General features: G+C 40.4%; 1 protein-coding gene across 5 annotated transcripts in view; it reads left to right on the top strand.

The window, feature by feature from the left end:
• DPP6 (dipeptidyl peptidase like 6) overlaps positions 1 to 13,379 on the top strand; it is a 542,987-nt gene that overhangs the window by 361,182 nt on the left and 168,426 nt on the right. For all 5 annotated transcript variants that reach the window (XM_027648436.1, XM_027648437.1, XM_027648434.1 and 2 more), the window contains exon 2: positions 12,912 to 13,026. In XM_027648436.1, the coding sequence (XP_027504237.1) occupies positions 12,912 to 13,026 (115 nt within the window). The remainder of the gene's footprint in view (positions 1 to 12,911; positions 13,027 to 13,379) is intronic.

The raw sequence follows: 13,379 nt of genomic DNA, 5'->3' as shown, positions 1-13,379 counted from the left end.
GCGTCAGGTGAGATGATGAAACCGTGCTGCTGTTCTCCACTGTTGCTTGGTCCTACCTGATGGGAAGGGGCTGCAGCTATTGACTTGTCAGCTGTTTTTTCAGAGGAGCCAAGGTCCAGCTCCACTCAGTGTATGGAAGGACAGTGTTTCCCATTTCAAAGGAGATGAAAACTGAAGAGTTGACTTCTCGTACAGAGCTAAGGTCAATATTGATCCTTATCTGCTCTTTATAGAGGAAGGTTTTCAGTGGTGAATCAGATGAAAAGCTGTTGAAAACACAAGGGAAACGATAGAGGTATTTATGTCAGTGAAGGGGAAGGAAAATAATGCAGTTGATTTATCTTGAGTAGCTCATATGACTTGTCTGTTACTTTCTTGTGCTGCTGATATCTTTTGGCAACCAGCACTGCGGCCAGTATATGAACACAGATCAGTTGTGTCATATCCTCTCTTCACTTCATTGACACAGAACATGTCATAAAATCTTGCTGTCCTCAGAGCCACCTTTCAATTCCTGAGTTTGGTGACAGCAAATGTCACTTGAGAAAAGCATGAGGGCTATGACTGGGGATAATTTTGGGAAACACTGTGTGGAGCTGTGTCACCTCGAAGACATGTTCTTGTTGTGATTTGAGTGTAAATGTCATTCTACTACTGGGTGTCCTCTCCAGATGAAGAAGATACCCTACATATAGTTGTTGTGAGGGGGAGGGGAGTCCGTAGTTTGCAAGTCAGATGATGGAGAGTGGAGAGCCTGTGGCAACGCCATGAAGTTAGGAGAACCATTTTGGATCTCTTGAAAAAAGTAGGATTTCAGCTGATGTTCACTCTTCTGTCAGTTAAAATTAGTGGAAACCTGAAAACTGTTTCAGTTTTTCTAGACAGATGTCTTGACTCCAACGAAGCTTCACACCTTCAGCTGCAGCAAGCCCAACACCAGGTCTTGCTGAATGGGAAGTCTGGAGTTCAGAAGCCAAACCCTGCTTTTTCTGAGCTTACAGAAGCATGTGCAAGCAGATGTAGAGAGGTCACAGTTTGGTGAATGTAAAGAGAGCTGACAAATTGGATTCCCTACCAAAATGATTCTATATTGCATTACAGAAAATGTTGAGCTTTACAGGCTGGTAGGAGGGAAAGTCCTGCTTTAATTAAGATTCAACATTATCTTTCACTGATAATAGCCTTTTTGTAATCAAAGAAGGTAAAAATGAAATGTATGTTACTGATTTTTTTTGTGTGTGTGCACCAATGAGCAATACAATCACAATGCAGTTTTAAATTAAATTCTTTTTTCCTTTTGTTAATTTGAATTTGATGGCTTTCCCTGGTGCCAGAGCCTAATTTACAGCAGAGAAAATTCCCTTAAATTGATTTTTAAAAATGCACTCACATACACTACATTAACCTTTTCATTCCCTTACGGTGTGTCAAAGAAAAATGATCCCTGTAACTCTGCTTATTAGGGAGATGCATCTGTGAAGTATATTAATTGGTGGAGTTCCCATTATGCTCTGAATAGATTTTTCACATGGTAAATGAATTTGTGTCTGTGCTAAGGCATCTCTATGTTTAAAAACCCCAGTATCCCAGCCCCTCTTAATTTACCTTCTCACTGCTACTTGTCTGGTCACTTCTGAGCACTTTTATTAATTATGGAGGAGTTTTATCTTTTCATTTAGATCAGGAGAAGAGAGGTACCAAGGCCCAGGTCCTGAGGAGGGTTTCTGTGTCCGAATCCTGGAGAAGCCAAAGGAAATTAAGGATCTGAACACCTCTGAGGACACTGGCCTGTGCATGATGCAACGTGCTGTTTGCAGCACCATGTCAGGGGCTTACAAGGGGCACTGGAAGGTTCATTGCAGCATTGCATGGGTTCAGGATGTCTTTAAGTCTTGCAAAATGAGTGAGATGGATAGGGAGATGAAGATAGAGGACCTTTTATAGGTATGTTTAGATCAGGAGTTGATCTGAAGCTTCACTGAGCTCTGTAGGGAAATGTGGCCATGACTGTGCCTGCTGGTTCTGAAAAACCCCTTGATTTCAGAAACCAAACCCTGCTCCTTGGGAGAACAAGAAGAAACTCCTTTCTTAGACACTTGTCTTTTTCATTCCCTTCTATGGAGCTTTTTTCCATGGGATGCAATGAACCTGCCACACACAAGTCACTGAGTCTGCTTGAGTGATTTTTCTCTTTTCAAATTCTATAGCATGTTTAAATCAATATTATATCCCTACATTTATGAATAAACCACTAACATGACTCAGGAGAAGAGATGCTTTTGTCAGTGCTGTTAAGGTGGTAACATGAACTGTGCAGAAAGATTAAAAACGATTGTGGTGATGCAGTGGCTATACTGCTGGTGGCACTGGTGGCAGTGACCCTTGTGAAATGATCTTCTAAGAGGAAAAATATTGCAATTTGTGTGTCAATCAGTTTTGCTTCTTTTTTTTTTTTCTTTTTTGAGTGGGAACGTAGATTTCTCAGTTCCATTCTATAATTCACTCACTGAATCTCGGAATTTTATTGAATTAAGGATAATGCTTTCAAATGAAAGATGATCAAAAAAAGTGTTCTGTCTACATGAGTCACGCTCCTGTAGTGTTGTGCCACAGTTAACACAGTTCAGTATGGGAAAGAAAGTTGGCACTTTGCTTTCCCAAGGAAAAATGACTTAGTGTTTGTTGGTTGTGTTTCCTGCCGACCAGAAAGCTTTGAAAATTAAAATAAAGTTACTTTGAAAAGCCTTGTAATGTGCTGTGAGAACCCTAGCAAAACCAGAAATCAATTAAAAACAGACCAAGCATAGGAGTCGCAAACCTTTGGAGACCTTGGAGTCGCTTTGCCTGACAGCGGCATCCTGAGCCAGCGCCTGGAAATTCCTGCCAAAAGCCCGAGTACCCTTTGAAGAGCCATAATTCCTCAAACCACAGTTTTCCTAAGCTAGAGCTGGACAAGGGCCTGGGGGAATTAAAACTTGTTTTTTTCCCTTTTTTTTTTTTTTTTAAATAACTTAATGAATATCAAATCAGGATATCCATGAAGTGGTTTCTGGTTCAAGAATGTCAGAGAAAAAAACCAAGCAAATCCCATTAGGAGAACTGAGATGTCTCCCAGCTACTTCGAGGACATTCTCACAGTCTGTGGAGTCTGCTCCCTGCCTCATCATCCGAGTGATGCCCAGAGATGTCAGCACAGGTTGCTGCTAGCCAGAAAGAGATAGTCAGCATTCCATAAAAATGGAAAAGATAATGTTTTGCTGTTGTGTCCCTTGCTCCTTACTTCTGTGTGAGTAACAGGGCAGGCTCAGGCAGATGATTTTCCTTAAGAGTAAAAATTACACAACTAGGGGTGAGTTGGGAAGTAGTCCTTAGGTATCTGATTTGGGATTTGGATGGAGTTTAAGTCTGCATTTTTGTGATGGAATGACCTGGAGGGGTGAAGGGGACCAAGCATGGGTGATCACTGGAGTGGTTTGTTAGCAGGCTCCCAGGCATGACTTTGGCCCATTATAGCAGGACTGTCCCAGGAATGCTGCAGAAGAGCCTGGAGTACAGAGTGGGCCAGGGACTATTTTGCTAAAGAAGTTGCCATATGGTCGTACTGTGCTGCAGTTTTGGAGGGTTTGGCTCTTGGGTAAGAGGTGTGCTCAGCTGAAACCCTTGGGACAAGTGAACTGAATGTTTGGGTGGCTTTATTTACTGGTTTGTATTTACTAGTGAAACCAGGAATGAAAGATTCAGGATGAAGGGAAGGGAGACTAAGCAAAAAGATCTTGGCTGTACAAGCTGGGGACAAGGGGACTTAGCTGGGAGAGAAAAAACTTCATATTGCATTGTGCTCCCACAGCTGCTGATGTCTTTTCATCTAAAAGCATGGTGTAAAACACACGTTGTTTTTCCATTGTTCAGCTTAGTTAAAATTTGTGTCACAGAATAATATTCCTTTCACAATTTTCATTAAAATCTTAGCTACATGCTACAGAATTAGAGACCACATATCAAATATGACTTGACCCTAGAAACAAGATTCTAGGATTAATTAAATTAAGATTCTCTTAATGGTATAATTATAAAATAAGTAGCATCTTCATATAAATATTGCTACAATGATGAATAAAGAAATTGCATTGTCTTAGAAGCACTCACAAATCAAACAATTTGTCTTTTTCAAAACTGTCAATGATTGGTGTTTGAAAATAAGTTGTTTAAAAGATGTGTAAAAATAATCTGAATTTTAGCATCCAGAATAACTCTGGAGTTTGTGTTTTATACACTTGCTACACTATACTTTGTTTTTAATAGGATATTCAGGTACTTGAAAAATCCAGCACTATAGTCTGATTAATTATGTTATATGGAAATGATTAAAAGACTCAGGCATGTTACTAAAAATGTTGTTATTGTCCTCAATAAGGGTAGATTCTTGCTTGAAGCAGGGAGGAACTTTTGTCCCTTGTGAGATTCTACTGGTTTATTTGTTTTGTTTTTTTTTTTCCTTCTGGACTCAACCTTTATGTAAAACACATTGCTTGAGGTCCCACGGGGGACAGAAATATGTGATTTTTGCAGGTTCTTTACTAAATTTGGAGAGTGTTTTAGTAAGCACACAAAACAGATTTTACCATCACGTGCTTGTTAGTTTGAACATTTTCCTTTGCTCAGTACATGAAATTATTTAATTTTGTGTCTAACAATGGAGGTTCAAGTAATTTTCATTACTTTTGAAATCCCATTATTGTGGACTCCGAGCAAATGTTCTTTCCCCCCACAAAAACTGAATCGTCCCTGCAGCCTCCTCCTCCCTGCAGTGCCATCCCACTCCATCCTCTTGCTGTGGTCTCTCCATGTCCCTCACCTCCCTGTGGAACTCCAGGACTCAGGAGTCAATCCTGTCTCTGACCTGGTTTCCCAGCTGCTCCCAGGGCTGCGAGACCTTCATGAGCCATCATCCTGCAGCCCTCGTGCAAGCCACAAACCTCACCTGAAATCCCCAATCCACCATCATCCTGCAAGATGCAATGCTGGAACATATTTTGGAAAAAAAAAGTAACTGATGTATTTCAGATGGCAGCTGTAGATGGTGGTGGGCATGGTAGGTTAGACTGTGGGTGTTTTCCTCTTTCTGTTTTTATTTCATTTCCCCACACATGCCTGAAGCTTTCTGCATGTTACTGAGAGTTACATGTGTCGACCAAAAGAGAAACAATCCTCCCATAGACTCCAACTGCTTTAATTCACACCTGAATTCCTGGAATTATTGTGTTGCAGAGGTGTTTGCAGGTAACCTGGCAGGGTAATTTTTACTTTCTTAGCACACAGTGCAACTTCTGCATCCTGAGTTGGATGGAGACCTCAGGAGAATGCAAAATGAAATTGATAAATCCATTTTTGTCCCCCCTGCTGTGCACATGGATTTCGTAATTCCTCTTCCCATTGTCTCTGAATTGCAGTGACCTCAAACCTTGGCTGTCTTCACAGCTCTTTCTTGTGTTATTCTCAAGCAAATTATTTATGAATTAAATTTTGTTTGCCTTATGTTTTCCTTCCTGTACCATTTAGAAACAAAGCGTTTGCAAACTAAATAAATTAAAAAAATAAAGCCTACCTAATAAAATATAATATTGAACAGAATTTCTAGTGCTGTCTTTCTACCCAGGAAGATTAAACACCTGACTACTTCCCTTATCACAAATTATTTCTTGGTGTTCAGAGACATAAATTGAATGATATTGTCTTTTTTTTTTCTGAAATACAGTTTCACTAAAAATTGCAATTGTAAATTGCAAAAATTGCAAATGTAAGCAGAATGGCATTTTGTTGGAATTAGGGGAGAAGACAGAGCTGAGAGGTGGTTTCCTCAACCTCTAAAATATTTCAGAGAATCTTCTTTTCTCATTTCTCAAGATCATAATTCTTCGAGAATTTAAGTAAGGAGATGTCATCCTGGCATGCCTTGGCAATATCACTCTTTGCAGATGCTTTCTGCATGGGTTTGAACAGGCTCACGTGTGTGTGTTGTGGCTCAGTTTGGAGGGAGCCAGGCTGTCAGGGCATTGTAGTGGAAAAACTGGAGCTAAGCAAGTGCTGTGGCAGAGAGAGGTCCTGGGATCAGTGATATAGTCTGTGGCATTTGGGCATGCCAAGCCTTTTTGTGGATTTGATGAACACACAGACTCCTCTGCAATAAAATCCTAACCATCAAACCAAGTTTTACTTGTGCCATGGCAAATATTTCACCCTGGGAGATGATTTGCTTCTGTTTTAGTGGATGAATGCGTGTGCTTATATCAAACACTGAAATAAAATCAAAGGAATGCTGTTGATTTTATGGGCTCTGTCAGTATTGGGAATGGATCTTTAATTATGACTTGAATTACAGTAGCAGCCAAGGGCCCCTGTGAGGATTCACAGTCCCGCCGTGCCAGGTGCTATAAAAACATCTGGGTTACAGCAGATAAATGAACCAAACTGATGGGGGGAAAGTGAAGGAGATTAATAAGATGACACTAAATCAAGACCATCACAGTTCTTGGCTGAAAGTATGTCTAATCACTTATATCCTGTGCTGCACCCAGGTTGCACAGGATATTGCCATCTCCTTTCTCCTGTCCCTGGGTCAGAAGGTGGCCGTGCCCTTGGCTGGAACCACTCCCAGTGCAACAGGTCCAGATGGTGTTGGCAGCTTGAATTTTTGTCACCTTTAAAATAGGCTTCTGGCAGAATTTCGGAGTCCATGTGCCAAACTTCAGATTTATTTTGGAAATTCCATGGAATCACTCTGTCCCTAAGCACTAGGAATAGCTTGGGAATGTTTCAAATGGCAGAGCTGCTTATTTGCATACATTACAAGGGTGTAGGAGGGTGTTGCAGTGGAATTACTTCCACTTGGGTGCAAAAGTCATGTGAGATGCCAGTTCAAAATACAGAGACACTGTGTTATTCTTTTAGTGCTACAAGGTCTGGAGCTGATCCAAAACTGTTTCATCATAATGCCCATAAAAATGACAGAAAGTTATTAAATATCCATTTCTGCAATACAGAACAGCTAGGAATTCCAGATACTACTCTATTTAGGTCGTTTTACAGATATATTATGTATATATATATATATATTTAATTTAGAAGCCACTCTGAGTTTCATTTGTAGCTGACACAGACTGGCTTTGCTCCAGTGGAGCCAATGATCTGTGTCAGTCAATGCTAGTTGAGAATCTGGTGCCTTCTGCTCTAAAACTGTGGAAGACCCATCATCTGTTAAGCTACAGTTAGGCGTGGGATGCAGATGGCATTCATTTTCTCCTGTTAGCTTGGTAATAGAAACATGTAAGACTGGAAGCTCTACTAGAGCATAAAGCATGCAAAGTTTAATTTTACAGGGAGCTGAGTGTTACAGGTACAGCCTTTTCCTCGCTCACTCTCAAACACTCATTAATGCCCAACCTCAAACCATTTACCTATGTGCACTTTGCAGAAAATAGTGAGAGGACATGGAGCTACAGGGCCAAATGGAATGGCTTTAGGGCATTCATAAAAGAGCCTCCCAGAAATTCAGGGCAGGAGAATGTGTTGCATTGTGTGCAGGGTAAAAGATTTTTCTCTCAGTGCTGGGGATTAGACAGCAAAGATGTTAACTGTTACTAAGTCATTGCTCCCTGTTAGTAAAAGCATCAACAGAAGAGGAAGAAAAACATAACGTTGTTGTCTTTCACCACCACAACAGGCAGATGGTTTTATCCCTCTCCTTTCTGTTGGGGTTTTGCAAGAAAGCCCACGTAACATGCCATGCCTCATTTGTAAAAACAGAGCAAGTTTTTATTCCTCTCAGTCTCACCTTTAGCATCTGAACAACTGAGTTTACTGTAGCCCCAGGCTCGGGCTCTGTGTCTATCTGCAAACTGATTGTTATTCAGCATCACACTCCAGCTGGAGCACAGCTCAGGGTGGTCTGCAGCAGCAGGGGAGGAGGGAGGTGAGTAGGGAGGAGAAGGAAAAGGGAGAAAATAAAATATCCCCAAGCAAAAGTAACTCAGCTTGAATTCAGAGGTGAGAATTATGCAGTTACATGCCTATTATTGTTTATCTGTGTTATGATACTGCCTAAGATCTGTAGTGACTGAGGTTTCCACTGTGCCAGGCAGGGTAGCAAAAATCATTGCTGCCTGTGAAGAAACTCCATCCTAAATTTAAGGCAGGGGAGCAGTGTAGGATCCAGACAGGAGGATTGTGAGGCAGTATCAATCAGCAGTATAACCTGGAGTCTCAGTGAACCTCCTGCTGTAACCACTGCAATGCATCTAGTTTACTGCCATTATCATTGCAATTAGTGTTTCTTTTTTTGCAACATAAGGTTAATAATCTAATAGCTGTATGGGTTACCCACTCACTCCTCAGCTCATTTGTTTATGACTCAGCAGTTATAATCTGCTGCAATTTCGTATTATAAAGAACTAATTAACAGCAAGATTATTTTCCCACTGAATTCTGCAGGACTTTTTGCCCAGGACAGCAGTGTTCCCATACCTTAATTCCTCAGCAAAGTTTTTATTCTGCACCATGTTCTGAACTTGGTGAGCTGACTTGCCAGAGACATCACACTTACTGTTATGTCATCAGGCAAAAGCCTTAATTCAGAACCAGGTATCACGAGGGGAACGTAGACTACACATTTTTCAATTAACGGTGTTATGAGCTTGTTAGTAGATTTTTCATTTCCTGTGTTAATTAGTGTAATACTTCTGGTTGAAATTTAGAAATAAATAAATAAATAAAAACGACAAGAAAGCAGAGCTTGCAAGAATGGCAGGTATGGAAACTGTAAAATCACTCCTATAAACCCTGATCCTGCCACCCCTTCTTGCACCTGATTTTGTATCATACCATTCATTTCTTGGGTTCTCTTTTGTCTTTTTCTTTTCTTTCATATTTACACCACTGTAAATAAGTTTAGAGCTCAGTCTCCTGTCCACAGCCATGGCCCAGTGTCAGCTGCTTCAGGAAGGGCTCTCACATATAGCACCTCTATCTGGAATGTATATATTCCTGTATAATGCACCTGGGATTTATTGTTATTGCATAAAAGTGGCAGCTCTGTGTTGAAGAAGACTAAGAGGCCCACCATGACTCTCTCACTACTGATACTTCAAAGATTTTGGTCCAGGATGTATAATTTTAATTAATTAATGCCAATACTTGACAAGTGATGTCTATATTGTCCTTCTTTCATTTAACAATGTAGACATGGTTATTAAAAAAAAAAAGAAATTGTGCTTGACGAATTGTTTTAAGAAGCTGTTATATTTTGTAATGTGGTCACTGTGCTGGCAGACTTTTGACAGGTTTCAAATAAACATGCCAGAAATAATTTTGTTGACAGCATCTTGGATCGGAGCACATCCAGCCTTCATCCATAACACGTCAGTACAGTGATTCTTTCACAGGCAGGAAAATATGTCACCACAGATCTGTATTTTAGAGTCTTAAAATACTGTAGGTTGTCTAGATTTATGGCTTCAAAGTCAACTTCACAGGTGGGTAGCGATATTTTTCAGTCCTAAATGAAGATGAAAGTGATAACGTTTACAGTTTTCAATATGCAGCATCAATGAACTATGCTTATGTTAAAACCTGTGGTAACATCTGGTTTACTTTCTGAATCCAAAATCAATTAAAGTTTCATGTAAGAGGAAGAAGGAGGTGAAAAACAAACAGCAAAGGAAAAAAAAGAGAAAACCAGTCTGGAGGGCTTTAGCTTTCTTGCTGAGGTTATACAGATGTGTTAGAGTGAAGCAGAGAGCAGGTGGTTCCTACTGATGAGTGACTTTGTTTTAATTTTTTGTATCATCTTGTTTTCCTCGGAGCAGAAACTGTGTGTGCTTGGTTTATTTCTATTTGTGTCATATGCTCAGATTTCAGTATGGAAACCAAAGTTGGTATCTTTAGGATTAACAGCCATGGTCACAAAGGGCATCTGCTTGCTTGGTTAATTTAGATCTCCATGTTTACATCTGCAAACTGGGATCTTTCAGGAAAAGGGCAAATTCTAGCTTTGTGCTGTGTGTTGGAAACAAGCCTTTTGAGGTGCCACTTCAAGAACATTATTTATGTGCTTCAATCTGCACGTGCCTAAGGCTTAATTAAACACCTTCCTCGTTTCAGTTCCAAAGCACAGAGGCTTTCCTGAGCAGTGTGAATAGGCAACTGATGTTCCCTGCTGGGAAATCCAAGTGAAAGGTAGGAGTTTGCTGCCATGGGGTAACACAGGCCTCTGGTGAGGTTGTAATCTCCTGGAGGTCAAAGCTGGTCACAGTGACACAGCAACATCTCTCTGGAATTAACAGAAATACAAATAGGAATGGTCTGAGGTATCAGTGCTATCATACCTGTGGTATGATGTGTCTGCAGTTTTGCTGTAAGTGATTCTATCAAAAGAGACTTCAAATGACTGAGGAAAAAACAAGTAGCTTTCCAAGCCTGTGCTGAATAAAGCTGTTTGTCTTTCTTTGAAGTGTCATTTATCTCTTCTTGCTTTTTATCAAGAGAAATTTCCTGCTAGAATTTTGAAAAGAAAGTGAAAATGTTCTGTTCTGCTTTCTTGCAGTGTATTGAACCCCAGTGTTTTGCTTATGAATAGTTTTCCTCCTCTTGATACACTAGAAATTCCCAGTCTTTTTTTGTTGAGATTTTGCTCAAATATTGATTGGATGCCTGAAGAATTAATAGAATTATGACTTGATAATGGATTAAGTGAAAGTACAGATATCCTGAAAGTTTGTGTGTGTATTTCTGTCACACTCGGGACTCATGGATGGGGAAGCCACACTTAATGCAAGGCTTTATTAAGCTTTTGAACTACAGCTGAGTTGTAGATATAATTCAAGTCCATGATCTATTTTTTTTTTCAGTTTTAAAACTTCTGACCATTTGTGGTGAGAGCATTAGATAATTTTAAGGGCTGTGACTGTTGCCATCAGTTCTGTAACTCTGTCATTGTTTTACCTCTGTCCCCAGACACTGCGAGGGCTTGTCTGGGTTTCTCAGCTGCTTCTCCCCAGTATTCCTGTCATCCCTCTAGGTCCCTCTGTGCCCTACTGTGAAAGAAAGAATATTTTTGCCACTTGCTAAGAAGCCCTGGATTCTTTACTTGGCTTATTTATCATTTTCTTTTCCTAGAAAAGGCACAGACTCTCTTTTGTGCCTATTTTCTTGACCTGAAAGATGGAGACCATAACAGTTTCCTAAAAACAGCATTAGGAGACTAAATTAATTAGCATTTGTATTCCTGTTTAGGGTGAAGAGTCTCTAGAAATGGAAGTATTTATATTCTTTTTGTTTGCTTGTTTTGGAAAATTGCATTTCTCAAGGCTCCTGACCTACTTTCAGATTTTTCTCCAGTACCAATAATAATACATTTGTTCCTTCTAATTATTTTCATTTCCAATAGCCAAGTGCAAATGAGGGAAAGGCAAGGAGGGGAGGGTGTGCTAACCTCTACCCATCCTTGCTGGAAGAAAGAGAACCCTTGTGTCTTTTCCAGAACTAGAATAAGCGATGGAGCACAGATGCTGCCTCAGATGTTTAATGCCTCAGACTTGACTTTCCATTGCAAATTTATAGCCTTTGTAATGGATAGATCCCCCAACATAAAGAGAGTCTCAACATATCTTTCTTTGTGAAATGAATTCTTGATATGGAAAGGCTGAAAAATATTTTCCAGCATCTTCTGAAATCAAATCTGTGAGGTTTGCTGGGCCTGCCTGATCTAGTCTTGTTGCTGTGTATAAGAAAAGTTACAGTAAGTGAAACAAACTCTGAATTACAGAAGAACTAATAATGAAAAATTTAAAATAGAAAAAGAAAAAAGAACAGACTTTTAAAGAAGTTCCAGCAGCTCTGTTCTAGACACACCATCTCTCATAATAAAGGAAATGAGGCAAAAATCCTAAATAGATGAGATTGACTAGGAGGAGGAGCATCCAGAGTTGTTCTGGCTGTGAGGCCAGATCCTTTAAGTGAATTCAACCTTCCAGGAAACTGGAGTGCACTGATATTTCATACAGTTCCTGGGGGTGCTTCAGTGCGTGCATGAAATCACGTGTAATGCAAAATGCTGAAGGGAATCCGGCAAAAAGCGTGAAAGGAATAAAGTGCAATGAATATTTAAGATCTTGTGAATGCGAATTCAGCACTTCATAAACCCCTCAGTCTCGAGAGCAGGGGTGCTGTGTACGTCGCAGACAGAACATATGGTGCAACTACAGTGAAGTCAAAGCTAATCACTGAATGGTGATGGAGCTTTTATTGTAAAGTTTTAAGGATGTGATTAAATTTAATGTATATGCTAGACGAGAAGCCTCTCTTCAATTCCTTCGACCTGCCGGCCTAGGAATGCACACCTCCTGCCCCGAGGAGATGTGATGTTTTCTGGGAAGGCAGAAAAGTTCACCGCGGGGATATCCATATTGATTTTTATCTCCATGCGTGCCCCCGTGAATTATTTATCTTCCTGTATTCTTCTCTGACATCTTGTTATAAAAGTCTCTTGGAAGTTACTGTAAAGCTCCTTATTGCCAGACTTAATGAGGGTTGGTAGGAAGTCAGCACTGCTAAGTGAGTTTGGATGAGTGCTGGGTTGGGCAGCAGGTGCCCATATGCCAGGAGAAGATGGGGAGTGTGGGTCTCACTATTGAGCATCCTGTGGGTACATTGCATTTCTTCATTGTATAATGACTTGGGATGGATTCAATTATTGCCTCAATGTATTATAACAGCATGGATTGTATTTGGCTCATGGGCTTCACCCACCATGGCCACAGGGCATAGTTCTGAGGACATACCTTAGCATTTGGATTCTGCTGCTTGTTTCCTTGTCTAAGTGTCCTTTCTAAATGTCCATTTTCTTTTGATGTTTCTAGGAGCTGGTGGGGAGTAATCCTCCTCAAAGAAACTGGAAAGGAATTGCAATTGCCTTACTTGTTATTCTCGTTATCTGCTCCCTGATTGTCACCTCTGTTATACTCCTGACACCAGGTATTTATAACCTTTAACTCACTCCCATTCTGTTTTTCTTGTGTAATTTTACACTTCCAAGGGTAAAGGGGTTACAAACTGACTGAAAAGTCAGCATCAAAGGAATGCTCCTTCCTGTCTTTGTCTTGATGTGATGCCGAGTTCAAGGCCTTTCTTAGGAAGATTGTTTGAGAATTTTACATTTCAAGTCAAAATCAGGGCTGCTGAGCTGAGGATACAAGCCTGGAACTTGACTGCCTAAGCATAGATGGGGAGTGTCATTTTAGATGTGCCAGGGTAGGGGAGACACCCACACAGGGCAGTCAGTCAGGACACAGGAACTCCTGAAATTCATGTCTATGTGGAGCAGCAGT

The sequence above is a fragment of the Corapipo altera genome, unplaced genomic scaffold (assembly GCF_003945725.1).
Source record: "Corapipo altera isolate COAL_440 unplaced genomic scaffold, ASM394572v1 47, whole genome shotgun sequence".
NCBI lineage: Eukaryota > Metazoa > Chordata > Aves > Passeriformes > Pipridae > Corapipo > Corapipo altera.
This window is presented reverse-complemented; position numbering and strand designations above follow the sequence as displayed.